Source organism: Saprolegnia diclina (genome assembly GCF_000281045.1).
Source record: "Saprolegnia diclina VS20 unplaced genomic scaffold supercont1.46, whole genome shotgun sequence".
NCBI lineage: Eukaryota > Oomycota > Saprolegniomycetes > Saprolegniales > Saprolegniaceae > Saprolegnia > Saprolegnia diclina.
This window is the reverse complement of record NW_008246113.1, coordinates 231139-249237: the sequence shown is the minus strand read 5'-3', so window position 1 is coordinate 249237 and position 18099 is coordinate 231139. Positions and strand designations below refer to the sequence as shown.

The window sequence follows — 18099 nt, the reverse complement described above, 5'->3', positions numbered from 1 at the left end:
GTCCGTTTAGCTTCAAGCTGGTTGCGGCGACGAGTTAAATACGTGGGTGTCTTTGGCGGGCTGCATTGTCGACGCAATCACGCAGAGCAAGCAGTCGTCGAGGGCGGCTTGGAGCGCGCATGACGTCGCTGCATATTGCGTGCCAATCTTGAGGACTGCGACGAGGTGGCACTCGAGCTGCCCGCACATGCCCTTGATGCGCAGCGCGTCATGGCGGCCAAAGAGGAGCGTGCGCTTCGGGCACGGGAACGCCGCGATCGCCGCGCGCAGGCTCGCGTCCAGCGCCTGGAGTCGCTTGTACAGCTGCGCAAAGTCGTCGTGGGTCCAGTCGAGGACGTACTTGTCGCCGTTCGTTGCAATGACCTTGACGTGGTAGACGATCGTGTGGGCGGAGAAGTGGAAGCCGCGGGTCTTGCGCCGGCAGATGCTCGCGCCCGTGATGCGGCACCGCGCCGACCGCATTCCGTGCGCAACGCTCCCGAGGTCCATGGCCCAAGACCCCGAATGGCTGATGGAACTACGGAAAAGCGCGTTCTATAAATAATGGGAGGTTTGTATGGTGACGTGGCAGCCGGAGAGACCGCGTGGAGCCAGTACGTCGGGCAGAGGCGATGGCGAGATTCGCGCGCGTGCATCCGAGGCGTTGCGAGCAAAGGCGCCGGCGGTTCCCGAGACGCGCAAGACGCAGGAAGGCGTCGCGTCACCCGCCGGCGCCAGCTTGTGCCGTTGCCATTGCACCGCGTCGTCTCGACTGCCTGCCGTCCTCAGATTCGCTTTGATGCTCGAATCCTCCCGGGCTTCGACTCAGACGTCAAGCGATCTTGGAAGCCATATGCCGTACAATGAAGTAGCGCACCAAGCGAGATTCTACGCGTCAGTGTGGCGGACAGAGCGCCGAGGTAGGCAGCACTTTGCGATGGTTGGCCAGTCCTAGGCGTTGCTAGCTGCCGACCCGGGCCCAAGACGGTGGTAGCTCGCAACTCCCAGCGTCGCCTCGTATGACCAAGCGACGATGATGACTGCAACGACGTAGTACAATACACAATTCACACAGCATTCCAAGGACTCGAGCACGCAGCCACCCAAGTCTCTACCGCCGTTGGCGCATGGGCTGGATCCTGCCCGTCTAGCAGTCCAGCGCCTATGCTAAAGTCGCCCGTTCCTTCTATCTTGCAAGCTGTGCGCCTGGACGTCAAGTGCATCGAATGAGTCCGTGCGACAAGGCCACATGATGCAAAACAGCGCCGTTTGCGCTTACTTGCGGCCTTCGCTCTTTCGCTGCCGGCGCGCGAGCTCCTCCTGCTTGGTCGAGCGCGTGATGTAGAGCACCATCTCGACGACCATCATGGCAATCGTGGCGGCGAGGCCCAAGAGAAGACGCTACAAATGCACATCAGCATGACGATGCGAGGCCGACGAGGGATTGCGCACCGAGGTCTCGTTGTCCGTAACGCTGCGGGCAACATAGTACGCGACAAAGAACGCCGTCGCCATGCCGGCAATCATGTTGGCGCCGATCGAGAGGTGCTGCGAGACCGACTTCATCTCGCGTTGCATGTCCGAGTCCGCCTTGGGGCGCTCGAGCTTGCCGAGCATCTGGTTGTACGATTTTTCTTCTTGGCGCCGCTGCAGGTACTGGCGCCGCTTGGCCAAGTACGTTTGCTTCTCCTTGGAGGCCACGGCTATACGACGGCGCATGATCGTGCCATCACGCCATCATTTGCACGAGACTACCTGCTGCCACGGGCGTAGCCGAGAGCGAAGCGCCGTTGAGAAGCGATTTGACGGACGAGCCGCTGGATGCGCGCTGGGCGCGGAGGTAGGCGGCGGCCTCCCGCAGCGGGACGCGGTCACCGCTGCCGCAGACCAAATCCATCGTGAAATATCCCCGTGGGATATACCCAAGCGCCTATCATCGCCTCAAAACACGCAACTCTTTCCAGTGCGGGGATTGTAAATGAGGTTTTTCAATGCCTTCGATTGCGTTCGTTTAGCCATTTTGCAGCGCACCTGGGACAAACTGCCTGGAATAAAAAAACGAGCTTTACATACAATCTCCGAGTAAAGATAAAATATCGGTTTTGTAGTGTCCCATTGTTCCACCGGTAACCCATGGCCGGCAACAGCAGCGCCAGCATGCGGGACCGCGTGGACGTCTGCCTGAACGAACACCGCTTCATCGCGTACAAGCTGCTCGAGTCGCTCTCGCATGCGTCGTCCAACACGACGCCGGCGATCCTGCGCACGACCGACTCGCTCTTCGAGGCCATCCTCAAGAAGGACCGTGTCCTCCTCCAGACCGTCAAGCAGCGTAGCGATCCGTAGCATCGCCGCATGCGCTCATGGCCTTCGTAGTGAACGCGCACCAGGCCGCACAGAAGGATCTCGAGAACCTCAAGGCGCAGATCGCAGAAAAAGAAGCCAAGATCGTGCAGTACGCCCGCGAGCTCCGAGGCGGGTCCGTGGCCGCTCGTCGACGCAGTTTGCTCATACGCGTATAGGCAAAAGGCCATCTCCAACGTGCTGCTCAAGCACCGCCGAGTGCTCTCGAACGCCAAGGCGTCGTCGACAACGTCCCACATGAAGCCCCAGGACATCATTGCCTACGCCCACAAGGTCGCATCGACGTCGAGCGCGCCCGCGGGCTGGCAGCCAGGGGTACGTCCATTTGATAGCATTCCAGCGAGCTCATGCATGGTGTAGTACCCGATGTTTGGCTTCATGCCGCCAGCGCCGACGCCCGAGATGATGCGCGCAGGCGTTCTCAGTCGCGGCCGTAGGCGCCTTGCACCTCACCTCGGTCCTTCTTATCTGCGAATGCTAGTTATCGACTCGATCGTGACCAAGGAGACCTCGTCGTACACGTCCACAAAGCGGTCACTGGACGCGTCGTCGGCCGGCGTGCCATCGGCGGTCGGCGACGTCCGCATCGGCCTCGGTATCTCGGACGAGGAGATTAGTAAACTCATTCCGCCGGGGTGGAAGCCAGGGTCCAATATTGTCTTCGTAGCTATAGCTCTCTCACTGGTTGATGTAGTGATCCGATCGACTTGCCCGCCGAAGCGCTCGTGCGCCTTCGCGGCCCGTCTGTCTTTGCGGTGCTGAAGCCAAACCAAGATCGTTCGGTGGCTTGACTCGTGCGCTGTAGGAGCATGGCATCGAGGTGCCCGGCCACATCCTCAAGGCCATCCTCGAGCAGCCGATCCCGCCCTTGTACATGGAGCAGCTCCGTGCCAAGCTCGAAGAAAAGACACCTAGTCACGTCGATAAGAAGCCGCGGCTCGATGACGCGCCAGACGAGGCCAGCTCGGAGAGTTCGAGCTCGAGCGACGAAGGGTACACTTCCTCCCTCTTGCGTCGTTTGTCTCATGCACATAGTAGGTCGGACGCTTCCGACTCGGAGTCGGAGCAAGTGCCCAAGATCCGGATGACGCTCTCGGACTCGGAAGACGACGACTAGGACGCCTGCGTCATAAGGCTAGTAGACACGTGCACGATTCTATATACCTAAATCTGCATTTGCATACGAGTAGCAGTCGCTGCATGGCAAAAGGGCAAAGTCGAAACGGCGCCACAGCGCGCCACGTGGAAAGCGTCAAGATACGTTACATTCAATCAAAGTATGCCATACAGTATACGAGATCTCTAGTTGTGCGTCTTGGACGGCACCCATGTGGCCTTCTTGATGTCGGCGCACGCGAGCGCGTCCATGGTGCTGCTCGTGCCGAGGCAGATGTACGTGTCGGGAAACTCAAAGTCAATCTCAAGGCGGTTGTCCTTGAGAGCTGTGCGGCAGAGGTCCTTCTCGACCTGGAGGTAGCAGATGCCGTGCGGACCGGCGATCTCGTACTTGACGAGCGGCCCGTTGTTCGACGCAATGTTGCCCATGGTGTTGTTGCTGCTGCTCGTGCCAAATGAAAAGTGGAGTCGACGAAGCCCGGCCGCCGTTGGATCCCACGGTCGGATGTCGGCGATAAGATATCACGCTGTCGGCTATCACTTTTCTGCCGGCGGCCAATGAGGGGCGCCGATTTCACAGTGATCGCAGCTCCTCCTCCGCTCATCGCGTGCGCTGCAGCTGCGGCGCATCTTGTCGGCGCCGTCTGATTGCGAGCACGTGCTGGTATACAGGCGCGACCACCTTTTTGGCGCGTTCAACGCTGTGAGCGCAAGCAGAGGTCTGCTGCACCGAGCTCACGCTTCTACAAGAGGGTCGCTCTACATGGAGGTGACAGCTTGGGGGCTACGCGCTTGGGATGTGGTCGTTGCGCTGTATCAAGAATAGCAACATTGCTCGAAATAGACTGCACTTTCGCTCGCAGTCGTTGGCATGACGAGCTGCAGCGCGAGCGAGCTCTTGCCCGGCAGCGCCACGTGCCTGACGCTGACGACGCAGAATGATGCATTTGCCACGTCCTCGACGCTCACGCCGGCCACGACCGTACGAAATGACCCTTCTGTTGCGATCTCTGATTGGATGATGTAGTCGACGTCGCTCATGAGCTTTGCCCAAGACGCCGTCTCAACCCAAGGCGCGACGACCGCGGCCTTTGAGCGCGTCGACAGCGTCCGCGGCCACAGCGACACTTGGTTCCGCAACTCGCTTCAAGCGATCGCGATCTACGCCTGCGACACCATGCTCTCGGTCAGCGACAAGCAGCGCTGCGTTGCACGCGGTACTGAGATCGGAGCCTGATTATCCAAGCATGACGAGAGCTTGGTGTAGATGACCCGAGTGCGGTGTTGAATGGCACGCTTTGCCTTCGCGTCGGCGGCGACGGCAACTGCTTCGACCAAGGGCTCTGCGAGCGGGCGGCCAACTGCTACTGGCCGCCGCCGAACGTCAACCGCACGCCCTACTACACGGAGGCAAACCTCCGAGCGGCCTCGGCGTGGGTCACCACCGCGTACCCCAAGTCGTTTGTGCCGTACGCGATCCCGGGCGTCTTCCTAGCGTCGCTTGTCCTTCTCGTGACAGTCGTATTTCTCATTCTGCGCTGCGGCTGCGACCGCTGCTACGGCACTCGCCCCCATCGCCACGGGTACGTACAACAAGCTCGTTGGACCCTAACCCTCGATGTAGCTACACGCGGGCCGAGCGCTTGCGGCCGATACTCGTCTACGGGTTCTTTGCGATCGGCGTCGTGCTCTGTGCAGTCTTTGCGTTTACGCAAAACCAAATCATCACCAAGGGCGTCAACGGCGCCTTCTCGGCCGTCGACATGTCCCTCACCAACCTCCAGACGATGACGCGTGCGTGTCATACCCTTCCATCGAAAACGAAGCAAAACGATGCGTAGGCAACGTGGACAAGCCGCTCGCGCACGTCTCGTCGACGCTAAACACGACAGTCGCCGAGATTCAGCAGCGTACGCCCGCACACTGGACAACGCAAAGGCGTAAGAACTGAGTGTAGAGCTCAACCCGTCGAGCACGCGTGCGTGGATGAATGACAACATGACCACACTCTGGACGCTGCGTGCGCATTTGCAGTTTAGCTTGGCAAACCTGGGGCCGTACCCGATCGGGTGCTCGCTCGGCTCCTCCGACGTACGCTTCCATGTGCTATAGTTGTCGCACTCAAAAGGGGTAGGTGTGCGTGACCTGTCCGCCCGCACTTTGCGACACGTTTCCTGCAGCCTTCAACGCGACAGTGGCCGCCTTCAATCAGAGCCACACCTCGATGCAAGCCGTGGTCAACACCATGTACTCAAGCCTCCAGCTGTGCGAGTCGCGATCTCTCTGTCCCTCTGTTATTGTTGGGAGTGAGTAGATCTCAGACCACGATCCAGGCGGCGCTCGACGGCGCTGATACGTACCTTGCCAGCGTCCAGACCAAAGCGGCGACGACGCAGGCCAGCGTGCATACGGCATACTCGGCGTTCACGACCATCTCGATCGCCCAAGTGGCTGCGCTCATGGCTGCCTTTGGACTCGGCGTCGCCGTGTGCGCACTGGGTCTTTCTAGCGTGTCCTTGCGGCAACGTAATGCGAGTGTGTAGGTCTTGTGGGCATTGTTGCCGGGCACTGTTCTCGGAAAAGCTGCCTCGTGCGCGTCCTCAACGGCGCCTGGTGCGATACTTCAATGTCAGCACTGTCTACATCAAACGAATAGGGTTTGGGGTGCGACGATCTGCATTGGCGGCTTTGCGCTCTCGGCGGCCATTTTGATCTTTGCGATGCTCGGCAACGACGTGTGCCACTACGTGAGCGTCCTTCGCGACAACAGCAGTAAAGCGACACCCCATTCCTATGTTGCTTAGTGCTCACACAAACGTAGCGTCCGTGTGGCCAGGGCAAGCGTCCGAGATTTTACATGCGTGCTTCCACAACACGTCGCTTCTCTCTGCGCTTGGGATTCAAGGAGAGCTTGCGTTCAGCTGCCCGCTCGAGCAAGAGCTCCAAGCAAGCCATGCGCTCCCGCTGACCGCGTTGGTGACGGCCGTGACCAACCTGAGCCAGACTCTGCATGCGTACCTCTCTCTATAGACGACGACTCGACCCTTAACGAGGGGTAGGGCCAACGCGTCGGCGTGGGTGGCTGCGTCCCCCGCCGAATTGGTCACACAAGCCGCGGTGTACACGCCGCAGCTGACGCTCGACAACCTCCCACGGCCATGGGAGGCTGATGGGCACGCGTCCTTGCAGGCGTCCGGCCAGTCGGCCTGCTACTTTGAGTCGACGACGAACGCGCCGCGCTGTTATATGAGCAAGTCGTGCAACAGCGCTGCCTGCTACGCGACGTACGTGGCAGCGTACGATACGTACCTAGCCGAGGCGCAGATTCGGACCGCGCTCGACCAACTCGATGTACGCCATTCTAGATTCAGAGCTGCAGCTGAGACGTAGTTGTAGACGGACTTTGGCGGCGGCAGCGGGTCGCACACGGCCGGCTGGAACGCGTCGATTCCGTCGATCGCGGAGTTTGCCACTGCGTACGTCGGCAACCTCACGCAGCTGCAAACGTCGGTGTTGGCGCCGCTGCAGAAAGGCGTCGTGGGCGTGCTCCTTGGTGCCATCGACACGACGACCTGCAGCATGGACTGCGCGTGGCTGGATGCGAGCTACGACCTTCTCTATGACAGCGTCTGCTCCAACATTGTCGGCGCATTGCTCACGATCGCGCTCTGCCTCTTCCTCATGTGCTTCTTCCTCCTCCCCGTCATTGCCTCGGCGATTGTTTTGGAGAAGCGTCTGCGGGGTCTGCGCAAGGTACACGTCGTCCCATGATGCTCGATGTTCACGCCGAGACAAAGGAGGAACGGCCCAAGCGGCTCGTCCAGACCGCAGTACCGCCGTCCACGCAAGTGTAGACACCGTGGAGTTTTTTTTTGTGATAACCCATCCCTGGATGTACGTTGTATAGTGCTTTTCAATCGACAAGGGCTAGGGTAGGGGTGGGGCCCCCGGCCCAAGAATAATTAAGGATCGCGCGGTGCGCCACCGACAACAAGTGCAATATCTACACGACTTGGTAGACAGCTTCGTCGGCGACGTATTCCTAGTCAGTTGTATCGATACACTAGACCAAATGTCGCCAGCGTACCATCTCCAAAAAGTCGCACACCGCCAGCGAGTTTTGCACGTCAAAGTGCGGGTGGGAGAGTACGGCCTAGTGATTCATATAAATATCTGAATGCTTTTGCACACATCGAGGTTGGAGGGTGTACGTTGAGGTAGCGCTCGAGCTTGACGCGCCGAGCGTCGATGCGCTTGGGGTTAAACTGCTTGAGAAGCGTTTTTTCGGGAAAGAGCGGGCCGAGTTTGACGCATTCTGGCAGCTACACGCCACGTCAGCGCCTTCTTTCGAGCCATTAGCTCACTACCTCGTCGCGCAAAAACACAAAATCACTGAAGCGTCGGCGCACGCTCCACGTCTCGTCTTCGGTCGTGACCAGAATCTGGACCACCACATTCAGATTCTGAAATCTGACAAAGTAGAGGACCTTGTACGACACGAAAGATGACGACGACATGCGTGTGATCGTGTACGACGGAATGCTGACGCGGACGCGGTCCGTCGGCGTCGGAAACAGCACCGACTCGTGCACCTAACAGGCCCGTACAATCACCAAAAGAAAACCCGAGTTCTCTTCTAACCGGCGTCCGCGGGCGGTGGGGGAGGTACTGGTCGAGGGACCCGTACATCTGCTGGACCCACTGCTTACCGTGGGCGTGGATCGACGCGATCGACTTGAGGCGCTGACGAGAGAGCGCGAGCACTTCCGGCGACAAGTTGGTCAAGTCGCGTTGGGCCCAAAAGCTCGAGACCGCCAGGCACGTAAAGCTACCGTACACCACGCAGTGCAGCGCGAGCTTGGCGTGCGCGACCTCGTCCCACCACGACGTCATCGACATGATCTATGCCGTGTGAGAGAAGGTCACATATATACACAAGCGCACCGCCGAGTAGAGGGACTTGGTCATGAGCGCCCAGCGAAACACCCAGAAGAAGCGTAAGAGCGTCGAGGTCGTCAAGCTCCGGCGGTGCTCCATCCAAATCAGCCACGTCGACATGGCCTACGCATCCATCTCCTTGAGCATCAATCGACGAGATGACGTTACCCATGTCATTGACTCGGCCAGAAAGGCCGCACGCAGCGCCCACGGCTCGTCGGGCAGCCACATGAAGACCCAAAAGCCGAGGAAGGAGAGCGTTGCGAGCATGGTGGAGGCCAAGGCGCGGGCGAGAAGCTAGAGCGGATCGTCCACGGTACAAGTGTCGCGTCAAAGTACCTCGACAGGAAAGATGATCTCCGAGAGGTACGTCTTGGGCAGCGGGTGGATCGAGGCAGCCCAGAGCCACGCACCGAGAAGGAAGCACGCGTCGACGCCAAGCACGAACGTGTACGCGCCGTAGCCAAGCGGCAGCGGCGCCGTCGCGAGCATCTCGGATTTTGCTGTGTAAAGGCGCGCCATCTGCCATGGTGTCGACCTCTGCCCAAAATTTAGAGACCATCATTTTTCAACCGCCTCGGCCAAATAGCTGCGCGCCACGCGTTTGCTACCGTTGGCTCGCTTCATAGAACGTGAGAAGGGATTCTAGTCTTGACGTGTATAATCGCTCTTGAACTAGAACGCGTTGTTCAAAGACGGTATTGTTGCTTCAAGACAAAGGCTCGCGGAGTGTAAAAAGAGCCAATCAGCCCATAGGACCAGGGCGTCGAGCCAATCAGCGGCCGATGACGTCGATCCGAGCCTGGAACGCATGTCGGCAAAAGAAGGGCGTTGCAAGAACACGCACCGCTCACCGCTTGACCGCTCACTGTGCCGGCTTGGTTACCGAGGCTGCTGTTTCGATCCGTGGCGCAGATTCGTCGGAGCACTGGACGCGAGGAAGGACTGAGTGAACGGATGCAGCGCACTAGCAGTGAAGGCGGCGCAAGATGGCGCCAACTCAGCGAAATCTCGGTGCGGCGACCGCTACGGTTGCGGACGACAGCGCTAAAGATAGGACGTTGTCAGTTTGTCGTACCCTGAGGTCGCCAGCCAACGCTTTCGCACTGCAATCTAAAAATAGAATTTCGACGAAATTTCGAACACGCAAAAACGGACGGCTGGGAACGCTCAGAGGAGAAGGTCGAAGCCGACGCCTGAAGCTCACGCGTCGACAGCGTGGCAAGCTGCTTCGGGCACCAACAGGAGCTTGAGAAGGCACTCAATGTTAAAGTGTTATGTGACATAAACTATGCACGGTGGGCAGCCAGCGTGCTGGCCAATTGATCAAACTTGGTTCGCATGTCCCGAAGACGCGTTTGCAGCTCGGTATCGACAGACGTGCTGGCCAGTGTCTTGTCTGTGTCGTCGTTGGTGAGCGCGTCCAGCGGCGGCAGCGCGTACTTCCAGACGTATTCGGTAAAGAGTGGGTGGAGGCATTCCGGCGTCACGACCACATTCGCTGCTGCTGGGCGCAAACCCAAGCAATATCGGACCCACCGCATCGGATCAGAGGGCGTCGTGGGTGGGTCCATGTACATGATGGCTTGCCGCGCACCAAGTGTCTGCTTGGACGTGCGTTCAAGTCGGAGGACGCACTCGGCGGCGCTGACGGCCGCGCGGGCCTCCGTCGTGTCCCACTTCTTTTCGACCGTCTTGTTCATCATAGCAATGAGGAGGTTGGCAAGAACGACGACGTACATGGCGACTTGAACCATGCGCAGTACGATGCCCAGCGGCACGAGCGACGGCGACACGGCGTTGACCAGCTTGGACGCTGTCGTGTTGCCGACCGTGTACGTCCTCAAGTATTGACCCGACTTGCCAGTAAAGTCGTCGAGCTGGAGACCACCGTAGAGCACAAAGTAGGAGGCAAAGAACGAGTCGTACAGCGTTGCGTATTTTGGCGCCAAACACCGAAAGAGGAGGTAGTACGCACACGTAAAACCCAATTGGACGACGCTAAACAGCAGCGCGATGCCACGTACGTCGGTCACAATGTCCATCAAAAGCGGCACGAGGTACCCGCCCGTGGGGTGGATCTGCAGAAACTGCGTCGACATCATCCAGAGACCGAGCGTCGCGGTCGCGCCAATACAGATATAGGCTTGGTACACGGGGTCGTTGAGGTCGGGCGCCTTGTTCGTGTGGGCGTAGTTGAGGTGCAGCGGTACGTACAAGAGCACGAGCGAAAAGATGCAGAGCTGAAAGAGGTTGAAGCCCGAGGCATAGTACCGGCGATACCGGCGCAAGAACGGCGTCGCCCACGGCAGCAGAACAAACAAAAGGAGGGTGTAGAGCACCCACATGATCCCCTCGGAGTTCTCGCGCCGCTCTTCGATCGCCCGGTCTTCGGAGCGCAGCTCGCGGTATTCCAACAGAAGAAAGTAGAGGACGCCGCACCAGAGCACGGTCGCCGTTGACCAGGTCAGCCACGGCAGCGTGTAGCTGATGTAAACGTGGCGTCCATTCGGGATGATCCAGTGTGGAATAGCTTCGGTCGTCCGCAAGATGGCGGTCACCGCACAAACAATCGGGAAGGCGCTGAGGACGCACGTCCATAGCAGTACACGGCGCACGAGGAGGCGTTTCGCGGCGGCCTGGAGCTGCGGCCAGTGTGGCAGTTCCACGTTGGGGTCGCACGGCCCCCACGTGCCATCGCGAGCGTAGCGGGTCCACTGCCAGAGCCGTATCGGCTGCAGTTGCTGGGCGTAGATGAGGCCAACGATGACAAAGCAGATAGACGGAGCCCACGCAATTTGTACAAACTGGAGCTGGATGCCCGAGTACTGCATGAGCGTCGTGTATGTCGCGTTGTGCTGCTCCAAAAGAGTCGTGTTGAGCGCCACGCGGTCAGGCTGCCCTTGGGTGGTCGAGTTCATGAGCTCAAACCGATCGTAGACACACGAGTTGAAGGTGTCGTTGCCGCGGCAGGATTCGAACGCAGCTTTGTAGATGGCGACCTCGGGCATCTTGGCAGTCGCATACGCCGTCGCCACCGAGACCGTCATGGCCATGAGCACGAGTGCAAAGACGAGGATCTGGTGGATGTACCGGCGCTGACCAAAGAGCGCCCACTTGATCTCGAGGACGCGCTGGACGGCCACATGACCCAGACACGCGAACGTGCCGTGGGGATTCGTGCGCTGCGCGTTCAAAATCGAGTAGAGCGCGCTGGTCTTGGCGTCTTTGAGGCCATAGAGGACGTGGAGATTCGAAAACCTATGTTTGTGGACCGTGGGTGTGACCACAAAGGCATCGAGCATCCGCAGCGCCGAAGGAACGTCGACGCGGACGGCGCGGGCGAAAAGCTGCTCGTCAAACACACCGTGGAGAGCGTCGACGTCGGCTTGCAGCGGTTGCTCGTGGCTGCTGTGGACCTGAGCGTACGCTGCGCTCTCGACGAGGCGGGCGCAGGCGTCGTGGCCTTCGCGCTTGGCCCAGTCAAGCGCTGTGAGACCGGATCGATCTTCAATAAAGATGTCAATGGTCGGCTGTTTGAGAAAGGCGATGACGACGTCGCGCTGGCCACAACGGCACGCGCGAGCGAAGGCCGTGAGCCCCTTTCCATCGACGGCGTTGAGGTCGAGGACTTTGGCTTTTGACGCGAGGATGCCGAGGATGTCCGTCCATTGGCGATCGGTGGCGAGCTCGACAAGCAAGCGTTGCGGTCGGTGCGATGTCATTTGAACAATGCTGCGTGCTGGCATCGACGTTGCGGCGCTGATGGCGAGCTTCTTCTCCGACTGCAACCGAAACGGAGTGGCTGCCGGCTAAAGCTCCGCCTCCATTCGGGTAACCACCGCATTTCACCGCCTCGGTAACGCTGCCGTCTGGATGACAAATGGTATGCACTCGAATTGACGCTTCTGCGCTCGTTGCAGGTTCCATCGAAACATTGCGTTCTCCCACTAGCGTTCCTGAGGTTCTTGATGCGGTGAAGTTGAGAATCCTGTTGGGCTGAGAACGTACGGCGGTTGCTCTCTCGCTCGTCACTTGTCGTTTGCCATGCCATACCGCAAATGCGCGAGTGCGATGACGCCGCCGAGTCGCGATTCGATGAGCGTCGACGTCTCGGGCGAGGAGCAGTCGCTGATCCAAGCAAGCCGGGAAGGCAACTACACCTTGGTGCAAGCGCGGCTGTTGGAGCCCGAAGTCGATCCGAGCGCGACCGATCGGGACCACAAAACGGCGCTCGACCACGCGATCGAGTCGCGTAGCTACGACTGCGAGGCGCTCCTACGCAACGACGCCTTCCTCCGCGCCACCTGTCCCGCGTACAAGGCCGAGCACATTCGCGCTCTCCAAATTGCCTACGATCGAGCCAAAGCGCTGGACCCGGTGCTGTTTGGCCGCGCGCTGCGTCTTGAGCCCCGCCTCGCCCTCGAGATGCTCGACAACTGCTACCAGCACGACGCAACCAACGTATTGCGTTTTTCTGGCATGCCCGAGCTGTTTGGCAACGACGACGCCGACACGAGTGCGCTGGACGAGATCGTGCGCTGCGAGAATGCCGAGGCGCGGTCGCTCTGCCTCGAACACGTTGTCATCCGCCGGCTCCTCGCCATCAAGTGGGACATTGTCGGTGAGCGCATCTTCTGCAAGACGCTGCTCATGTTTGCGCTCATGCTGTTCGCCATGGTCGTCGCGACCGCGTCCAACTACTACTACATGTCGTCCATCTCGCGCGCGCTGGACAACGTCGCATGCCTCGACAACCAAAGCGGCTTCAACAAGACGACAATTACCGACTTCCGTCGCAACAACAAGCAGTGCTACATCGCCTATCAAAACGAACGCGAAGCGCTCCAAAAAGACTTCGGCTACTCGATGGGCACGCTCACCGTTGTCTGGATCGCGGGCTGCTACTTCGTCCTCTTCTCCCTCCTTGCGCTTCAACGTTTGCACCCGGACCGTCTCTGGCGCCTCGCGCTCTGGGTGCATCAAGGCACCTGGCCATCGAACGAAGCCGAACTGCCAAAGTCCCGCGACAACGACATGAGCCTATACAAGGCGGCCGCCAAGCGCTACTTGGTGCGGTGCGTGCTCGTTGCAACGGCTATCGCGAGCGCAGCCACGGCGGCGCCAGTCCTCCGGTATGCCGACGTCAACAAGCTCTTCACCGCGATGGTGGCGGTCCCCGCGATCGTGCTCTGGCTCTGTGCCGGTTACTTTCTTTGCGTCGAGTACGGCGTCGTGTTGAGCTACGACCGAGACCTCCCGAAGCACTTTCGCCTGGCGACGTCGCGCAGTCAGTACGTGCGAACGTGGCTCTTTGTCTACTTGGTTTTGCCCCTCTGCACGCCGTGCCGCGTCCGGTTCCGTCCGTACTTTGGCTCGTTCATGAACCTCTTCCGGCTCAGCACGTGCTTTCTCATTCTCTTCCTGCACGTCCCGAGCGGGTTCGTCTCGGTGTTTGACATTGAAGCGACGCCGATCGACGAATTAGAGGACGGCGCAGACGCTGCGTACGTCGCGTACGTCTACTCGGGGGTGCTCATTTTCCTCAGTCTCTGGCTCCAAGTGGCGCGCTTCTTCCAAGTGCACGCGACCGCCGGCTATTTGGTCGTGACGCTCCGGAGTGTCTTGGGCGACGTGGCCAACTTTTTCGCATTCTTTGGGGTCTTTGAACTGGGGCTCACGGGCGCCTACTACCTCGTCTACCAGTGCACCAACAACGCAGAGATCCCCGACATGTGGACAACGTTTTACAAATCGTACTTTATTCTGTTTGGCGAGACGGACGAAGCGGCTTTTTCCGCGCTTCACACCGCCAACCAAACGGTCCGGAACATCACCAACGTCGTCCGCGAACTCGACCTGCCGCTGAGTTTGCACATCTTTGGCATCTCACTGCGCATGGTTCACTGCGCGATCGTGACCATGGTGCTCCTCAACTTGCTGCTTGCGATGATGAACAAGACGGTGGACGACCGCAAATGCGATACGGCCCGGACGCGCGGCCTCCTCGCGTACGCCGAGATGGTGCTCTCGTTTGAGAAAATGGCCGGCGTGCCGCGGCGCCAGCTCGTGTTCATTGACCGCCACCGAACGATCAACCCGATCTTTGCCGAGACGCCGTTCGTGCACGAGCTCGTCGTCGACGTGCCGGCACCGAAAGACGCCACGTCATTGCGCGCCACGCGCAGTGCGATCGAGCTCAAGGCCAGTGGCAAGGTCGCGCCTGCCACGACCGACCTCGACGACATCGACGCACAGCTCGACGCTTTGCTCTCCAAAAGCCGATACATGATGGAATGACTTGTATCAACATGAAAGTCGTTGTGGTGAAGATAACGCGATCATACAAGTTTATGAGCACGCTAGCTAGCCTATAAAATATAACCTATAATGGGGAAGACCACGTTTAGCTCCATTCTCCTTACCCTAACCGCCTTTTACGCAATCGACGAGCCTAATTCCATGCTGAGGATCTCATTGCCGATCATTATGCCCCATAAGCGCTCGAACAATTGTGTTGAATTCGTTTACAAAGGGCACTGCGAGTAGTGACACGATATGAGAAAGAAACACTTAGCTCCAGCTGCAAGAACGCGGCCGACATCTCAAAGCCCGAGCTGGCTTCAGAAGACTGCCGGCGCTGCGTGCGAAGCCGATCCAGATGGGAGTGCAACCACCGGGCAATGTCTGTGTGGTTGGGAGCTTAGAGATGACAATATTCAACAACAATTACACACCACGAATGAGGTGAAATCAACACGATCAGTACGAAAACGCCAGTCGCTCGGTTCGCAGGCGCTTGCAAAACACGGGTTTGCGATCGATGAGGCCGAGTCTCCGCGCAGCCTCCGAGATCTTGGTCGTGTCGTTGGCGCGTCGGCAGCACGAGCCGCCCACGTCGAGGCGCATTAGCGGCTGCGAACAGGTGCTCAGCGCCGTCAGCAGCATAGTGATGCCGTACATGTCCATGTCGCGGCCAAGAAAGCTCAGCTCCGTGAGCGACGACCACTGCGACAGTCGTTGGCTAAACCGCCGCGCGCCTTCGTTGCTAAACGCATTGCTCTTGAGATGCAGGACACGCAGCCGCGGCATTGCGTCCGCTCGCAGGAGCGCAAGCCCAGCGTTCTTGATTTGGTTGGCGCTCACGTCCAAGACGCCGAGGCAGCGCGGCAGTGCCGGCACAAGCAGCGCCATGTCGGCGTCCTGGACGCCGTTTCGGGCCAAACGCAGGGTCGTGAGTTGCGGCAAATGCCGTAGGATCTCGGCGAGGAGCTGCGATTGACGGTTGTCATGAGCGAGGTATGCCGTGTCCATGCGGCCAGAGTGCGGCAGCACGGCTGAGAGGTCAAGCGCCTCGAGATGGCGCAGCGAGAAGAGCAGCGCTGCGAGCGCTTGCAGTCCATCGTGGTCCAAGTACGTCCCGTTCAAGTCGAGTGACGTTAACACCGTGTCGTGCAGGAGCTGGAAGCGCGGCGTCGGCGATACGGGCAGCTGATTGGACCCGAGCTCGAGATGACGCAGCGTCGTCGGCAGCGGACCGTTCGCCGCGAGTAGCGCTTGCGCAAATGTCGCCGTGTTGACCAGCGCCAGCGTCTTGATTGTGGCTGACGCAAGCAGTGCCTCGCTCAACGTGGCGGCGGCGGCAGGCGACTCAGCGTCGATCGACCGTAGCTCGAGCCGCGTCACGTGCCGAGATCCAAGCCACGACGCCACATGCTGTACGCTCGTGTCCGGAAGCAGCTGCACCTCGCTGGCTTCAAGCTTGTGCAGACGAACGTCCGACAAGAGCGGCGTCGTAGGAAGCCCGGCGAGCAGGGCGCGGACGCCGTCGGACTGCGCCGTCGTGATTTGCAAGTGCAGCGAGACGAGTCGCGGGCAGGTGGCGAGCGCCCCGAGCACGAGCTCAAACGTCATCGGCGTTGATGTGTTGGCGTTGCATTCGAGCCCTACGATGGAGGTGGCGGCAGCCTCCAGTGGCGGCCACGCGGTGCTTGGCTCCAGCGACGGGTGCAGTACCAGGCGGCGCGCGTCAAAGGCGTGTACGTGGCGGCGGTCGTACACGTGCACTGTATCGTAGAGCGGCAGCGCGCCCACGACGCGATCGAGCGTGCGCGGCAGCATAAACGTGCGCAGGTGCAGCGCGGGCCAGACGTCGCGCAGCGGCAGGAAGCCGACGAGCTCGACGAGGGCGGCCAGCGTCGCGTCGAGGCTGTGCGGTGCCAGCGTGCGCAAGAAGCCTACTACCGTCTCGGGCGCGTCCATGTAGCGCAGGATGAGGCGCGCGCAGTCGGGCTGCAGCGATGCGATCGGACGGTCCATCGCGGCGTGGCCAAGTGGCAAGGCGGCGGCCGTTTATGGAATTCTCGGATGAGAAGCTGCGACAACATGTGGTTATTTGTGGTAGCATGTGGCGCGTACCATATTTAAATAAACAGTCGATTCCTCGGGCTGTAGCCTTCGCACGACGACCAGACATGGCGCTACGCGCTCCTCAAAGCGTCTTCTATCCTCTGCCTAAGCTCTGGCGATTTCATTTTCCGACGCGATTGCCGACGCAAGCGGCGTCGGCCGCAATGCGGTGGTATCTCATCCCCTCGCGGATTGGCTAAAAATGGAGTCAGCATTATTTTGCGGAAACCCTTTTTATGATACGCAAATTGTATGCTGCGGTAAGGTGGCATATGCCACCTATGCATGCCGAATCAATGGCTATATACGGCACATTGGGGCAAGCCAAAGTGGCACCTCCAACCCCCCATAGCAACGGTGTCTACCTCGCCACAAAGTTGTTCAATGATGTTCGTGTCGTTTCCAGCGCCAAACGCGGCGCTATCACGCGGAACTCTATTTTTCATTTTTTGAGGCCGCGCGATGAATGTCCTACTACTCCACATGACATCGAGGGGTTGGAGAGCTCCAAGAACCCCAATTCTGGCTGCCACAGTTGGCTATGGATCTTGACCCGATGTGCGACCCGTTTGTTGGACTGCTTCGTTGCTTGGGCGCTCACACCAAACTGGAACTGCCGAGCGTCGATTTTAACAAAATACGACTTGAAATTTTGGTGAAGAATGCGCTGAAATCGCGGATACTGAGGACGTCATCTCTTGTTAATCGTGTTCAGTAGTGTGCTGCATGTGGCCGAGGAAAGCAGAGTGCGCGCGACATGGCTCTATTTGAACCCCATACATTATTTCGGTGCTAAAATAAAGCTGCTGAAATTGTGATCGTTCATTGCTCGCGCTACAGAACTCGCACGGCGACGCTATTTAGCTTTCCGTACTCTCCAAAGTGGTGGCGAGTACTGTGGCGAGTATGGGCGATTTCATTTTCGAAAGCGGTTTGGTCGATCGCTCGAGGCGGGGACCGTGCGCCAACCCAAAATGTGGCTATTGATGGTGTTTATGGCAAACGCCAAGAATAATGGCCTCGTAGTGTTGAAGGCCGCCTTCGACATTTCAGCCAACCACAATGGCTGGTTTACTTTTGGCCAATCCAAGTCCATTAAATCTAATCATTTCAGCCAATCACCAGTAACGTTCCACGCGTTTCTTGGCACGACAGGCCATTTTGCAGATTCGAGACTGCAGGCGGCGTGCCATGCCGAAGCGCCCACATGACGTGCTTGCAGTCATGGCGCAGCTGCCTCATGTGTGACGAGCGACCGCGTCGGCGCGAGGGCGGATCCTTGGTCCACTTGGT

General features: G+C 59.2%; 9 protein-coding genes across 10 annotated transcripts; 3 read left to right on the top strand and 6 right to left on the bottom strand.

Annotated features, from left to right (window-relative positions):
* SDRG_12065 (hypothetical protein) lies at positions 1-530 on the bottom strand. The gene has a single exon (XM_008618124.1). The coding sequence runs from the start codon at positions 487-489 to the stop codon at positions 13-15; it is 477 nt and encodes a 158-aa protein (XP_008616346.1). The 5' UTR covers positions 490-530; the 3' UTR covers positions 1-12.
* A 483-nt stretch (positions 531-1013) lies between these two features.
* SDRG_12064 (hypothetical protein) lies at positions 1014-1888 on the bottom strand. Its single transcript, XM_008618123.1, has 3 exons — positions 1735-1888; positions 1432-1682; positions 1014-1380 (listed from the first exon to the last, which is right to left on the bottom strand). Exons 1-3 carry the CDS (start codon positions 1874-1876, stop codon positions 1255-1257), a joined length of 519 nt encoding a protein of 172 aa, XP_008616345.1. The 5' UTR covers positions 1877-1888; the 3' UTR covers positions 1014-1254.
* Positions 1889-2112: 224 nt separating this feature from the next.
* Positions 2113-3460, top strand: SDRG_12063 (hypothetical protein; the record flags this gene model as incomplete). Its single annotated transcript, XM_008618122.1, has 8 exons — positions 2113-2311; positions 2356-2458; positions 2502-2658; positions 2704-2776; positions 2825-2990; positions 3038-3098; positions 3149-3336; positions 3382-3460. The coding sequence occupies 8 exons, from the start codon at positions 2113-2115 to the stop codon at positions 3458-3460; spliced, it is 1026 nt and encodes a 341-aa protein (XP_008616344.1).
* Positions 3461-3645: 185 nt separating this feature from the next.
* SDRG_12062 (hypothetical protein) lies at positions 3646-3888 on the bottom strand (the record flags this gene model as incomplete). The annotated part of the gene is made up of 1 exon (XM_008618121.1): positions 3646-3888. The coding sequence occupies one exon, from the start codon at positions 3886-3888 to the stop codon at positions 3646-3648; it is 243 nt and encodes an 80-aa protein (XP_008616343.1).
* A 405-nt stretch (positions 3889-4293) lies between these two features.
* On the top strand, positions 4294-7446 carry SDRG_12061 (hypothetical protein). The gene is made up of 14 exons (XM_008618120.1): positions 4294-4441; positions 4487-4676; positions 4727-5042; positions 5084-5253; positions 5301-5369; positions 5417-5550; positions 5594-5724; positions 5774-5958; positions 6003-6072; positions 6116-6231; positions 6281-6473; positions 6519-6810; positions 6856-7212; positions 7257-7446. The coding sequence occupies exons 1-14, from the start codon at positions 4331-4333 to the stop codon at positions 7311-7313; spliced, it is 2391 nt and encodes a 796-aa protein (XP_008616342.1). The 5' UTR covers positions 4294-4330; the 3' UTR covers positions 7314-7446.
* SDRG_12060 lies at positions 7292-8940 on the bottom strand. Of its 2 annotated transcripts, XM_008618118.1 has the most exons (9): positions 8737-8940; positions 8566-8694; positions 8404-8520; positions 8101-8361; positions 7947-8051; positions 7827-7901; positions 7671-7781; positions 7547-7612; positions 7292-7501 (listed from the first exon to the last, which is right to left on the bottom strand). In XM_008618118.1, exons 1-9 carry the CDS (start codon positions 8917-8919, stop codon positions 7463-7465), a joined length of 1086 nt encoding a protein of 361 aa, XP_008616340.1. In that variant the 5' UTR covers positions 8920-8940; the 3' UTR covers positions 7292-7462. The 2 variants fall into 2 exon arrangements, with proteins under 2 accessions (XP_008616340.1, XP_008616341.1); XM_008618119.1 differs by lacking the exon at positions 7292-7501 and having other exon boundaries at positions 7512-7612.
* A 703-nt stretch (positions 8941-9643) lies between these two features.
* SDRG_12059 (hypothetical protein) lies at positions 9644-12146 on the bottom strand (the record flags this gene model as incomplete). Its single annotated transcript, XM_008618117.1, has 1 exon — positions 9644-12146. The coding sequence occupies one exon, from the start codon at positions 12144-12146 to the stop codon at positions 9687-9689; it is 2460 nt and encodes an 819-aa protein (XP_008616339.1). The 3' UTR covers positions 9644-9686.
* Positions 12147-12444: 298 nt separating this feature from the next.
* On the top strand, positions 12445-14760 carry SDRG_12058 (hypothetical protein; the record flags this gene model as incomplete). The annotated part of the gene is made up of 1 exon (XM_008618116.1): positions 12445-14760. One exon carries the CDS (start codon positions 12445-12447, stop codon positions 14695-14697), a length of 2253 nt encoding a protein of 750 aa, XP_008616338.1. The 3' UTR covers positions 14698-14760.
* Positions 14761-15058: 298 nt separating this feature from the next.
* SDRG_12057 (hypothetical protein) lies at positions 15059-16754 on the bottom strand. Its single transcript, XM_008618115.1, has one exon. It carries the CDS (start codon positions 16714-16716, stop codon positions 15160-15162), a length of 1557 nt encoding a protein of 518 aa, XP_008616337.1. The 5' UTR covers positions 16717-16754; the 3' UTR covers positions 15059-15159.
* Positions 16755-18099: the final 1345 nt, after the last annotated feature.

Coding starts and splice junctions, on each gene's coding strand:
- SDRG_12060 (XM_008618118.1), bottom strand. CDS start 8,919: ATGGCGCGCCTTTACACAGCAAAATCCGAGATGCTCGCGACGGCGCCG. Junction 8,362..8,403: donor CCAAGTCCCTCTACTCGGCG/GTGCGCTTGTGT, acceptor CACACGGCATAG/ATCATGTCGATGACGTCGTG. Junction 7,782..7,826: donor TTGTGTTTTTGCGCGACGAG/GTAGTGAGCTAA, acceptor CGTGGCGTGTAG/CTGCCAGAATGCGTCAAACT.
- SDRG_12065 (XM_008618124.1), bottom strand. CDS start 489: ATGGACCTCGGGAGCGTTGCGCACGGAATGCGGTCGGCGCGGTGCCGC.
- SDRG_12057 (XM_008618115.1), bottom strand. CDS start 16,716: ATGGACCGTCCGATCGCATCGCTGCAGCCCGACTGCGCGCGCCTCATC.
- SDRG_12064 (XM_008618123.1), bottom strand. CDS start 1,876: ATGGATTTGGTCTGCGGCAGCGGTGACCGCGTCCCGCTGCGGGAGGCC. Junction 1,683..1,734: donor GGCTACGCCCGTGGCAGCAG/GTAGTCTCGTGC, acceptor GCCGTCGTATAG/CCGTGGCCTCCAAGGAGAAG. Junction 1,381..1,431: donor TTACGGACAACGAGACCTCG/GTGCGCAATCCC, acceptor GTGCATTTGTAG/CGTCTTCTCTTGGGCCTCGC.
- SDRG_12061 (XM_008618120.1), top strand. CDS start 4,331: ATGACGAGCTGCAGCGCGAGCGAGCTCTTGCCCGGCAGCGCCACGTGC. Junction 5,043..5,083: donor ACTCGCCCCCATCGCCACGG/GTACGTACAACA, acceptor CCCTCGATGTAG/CTACACGCGGGCCGAGCGCT. Junction 7,213..7,256: donor GTCTGCGGGGTCTGCGCAAG/GTACACGTCGTC, acceptor GCCGAGACAAAG/GAGGAACGGCCCAAGCGGCT.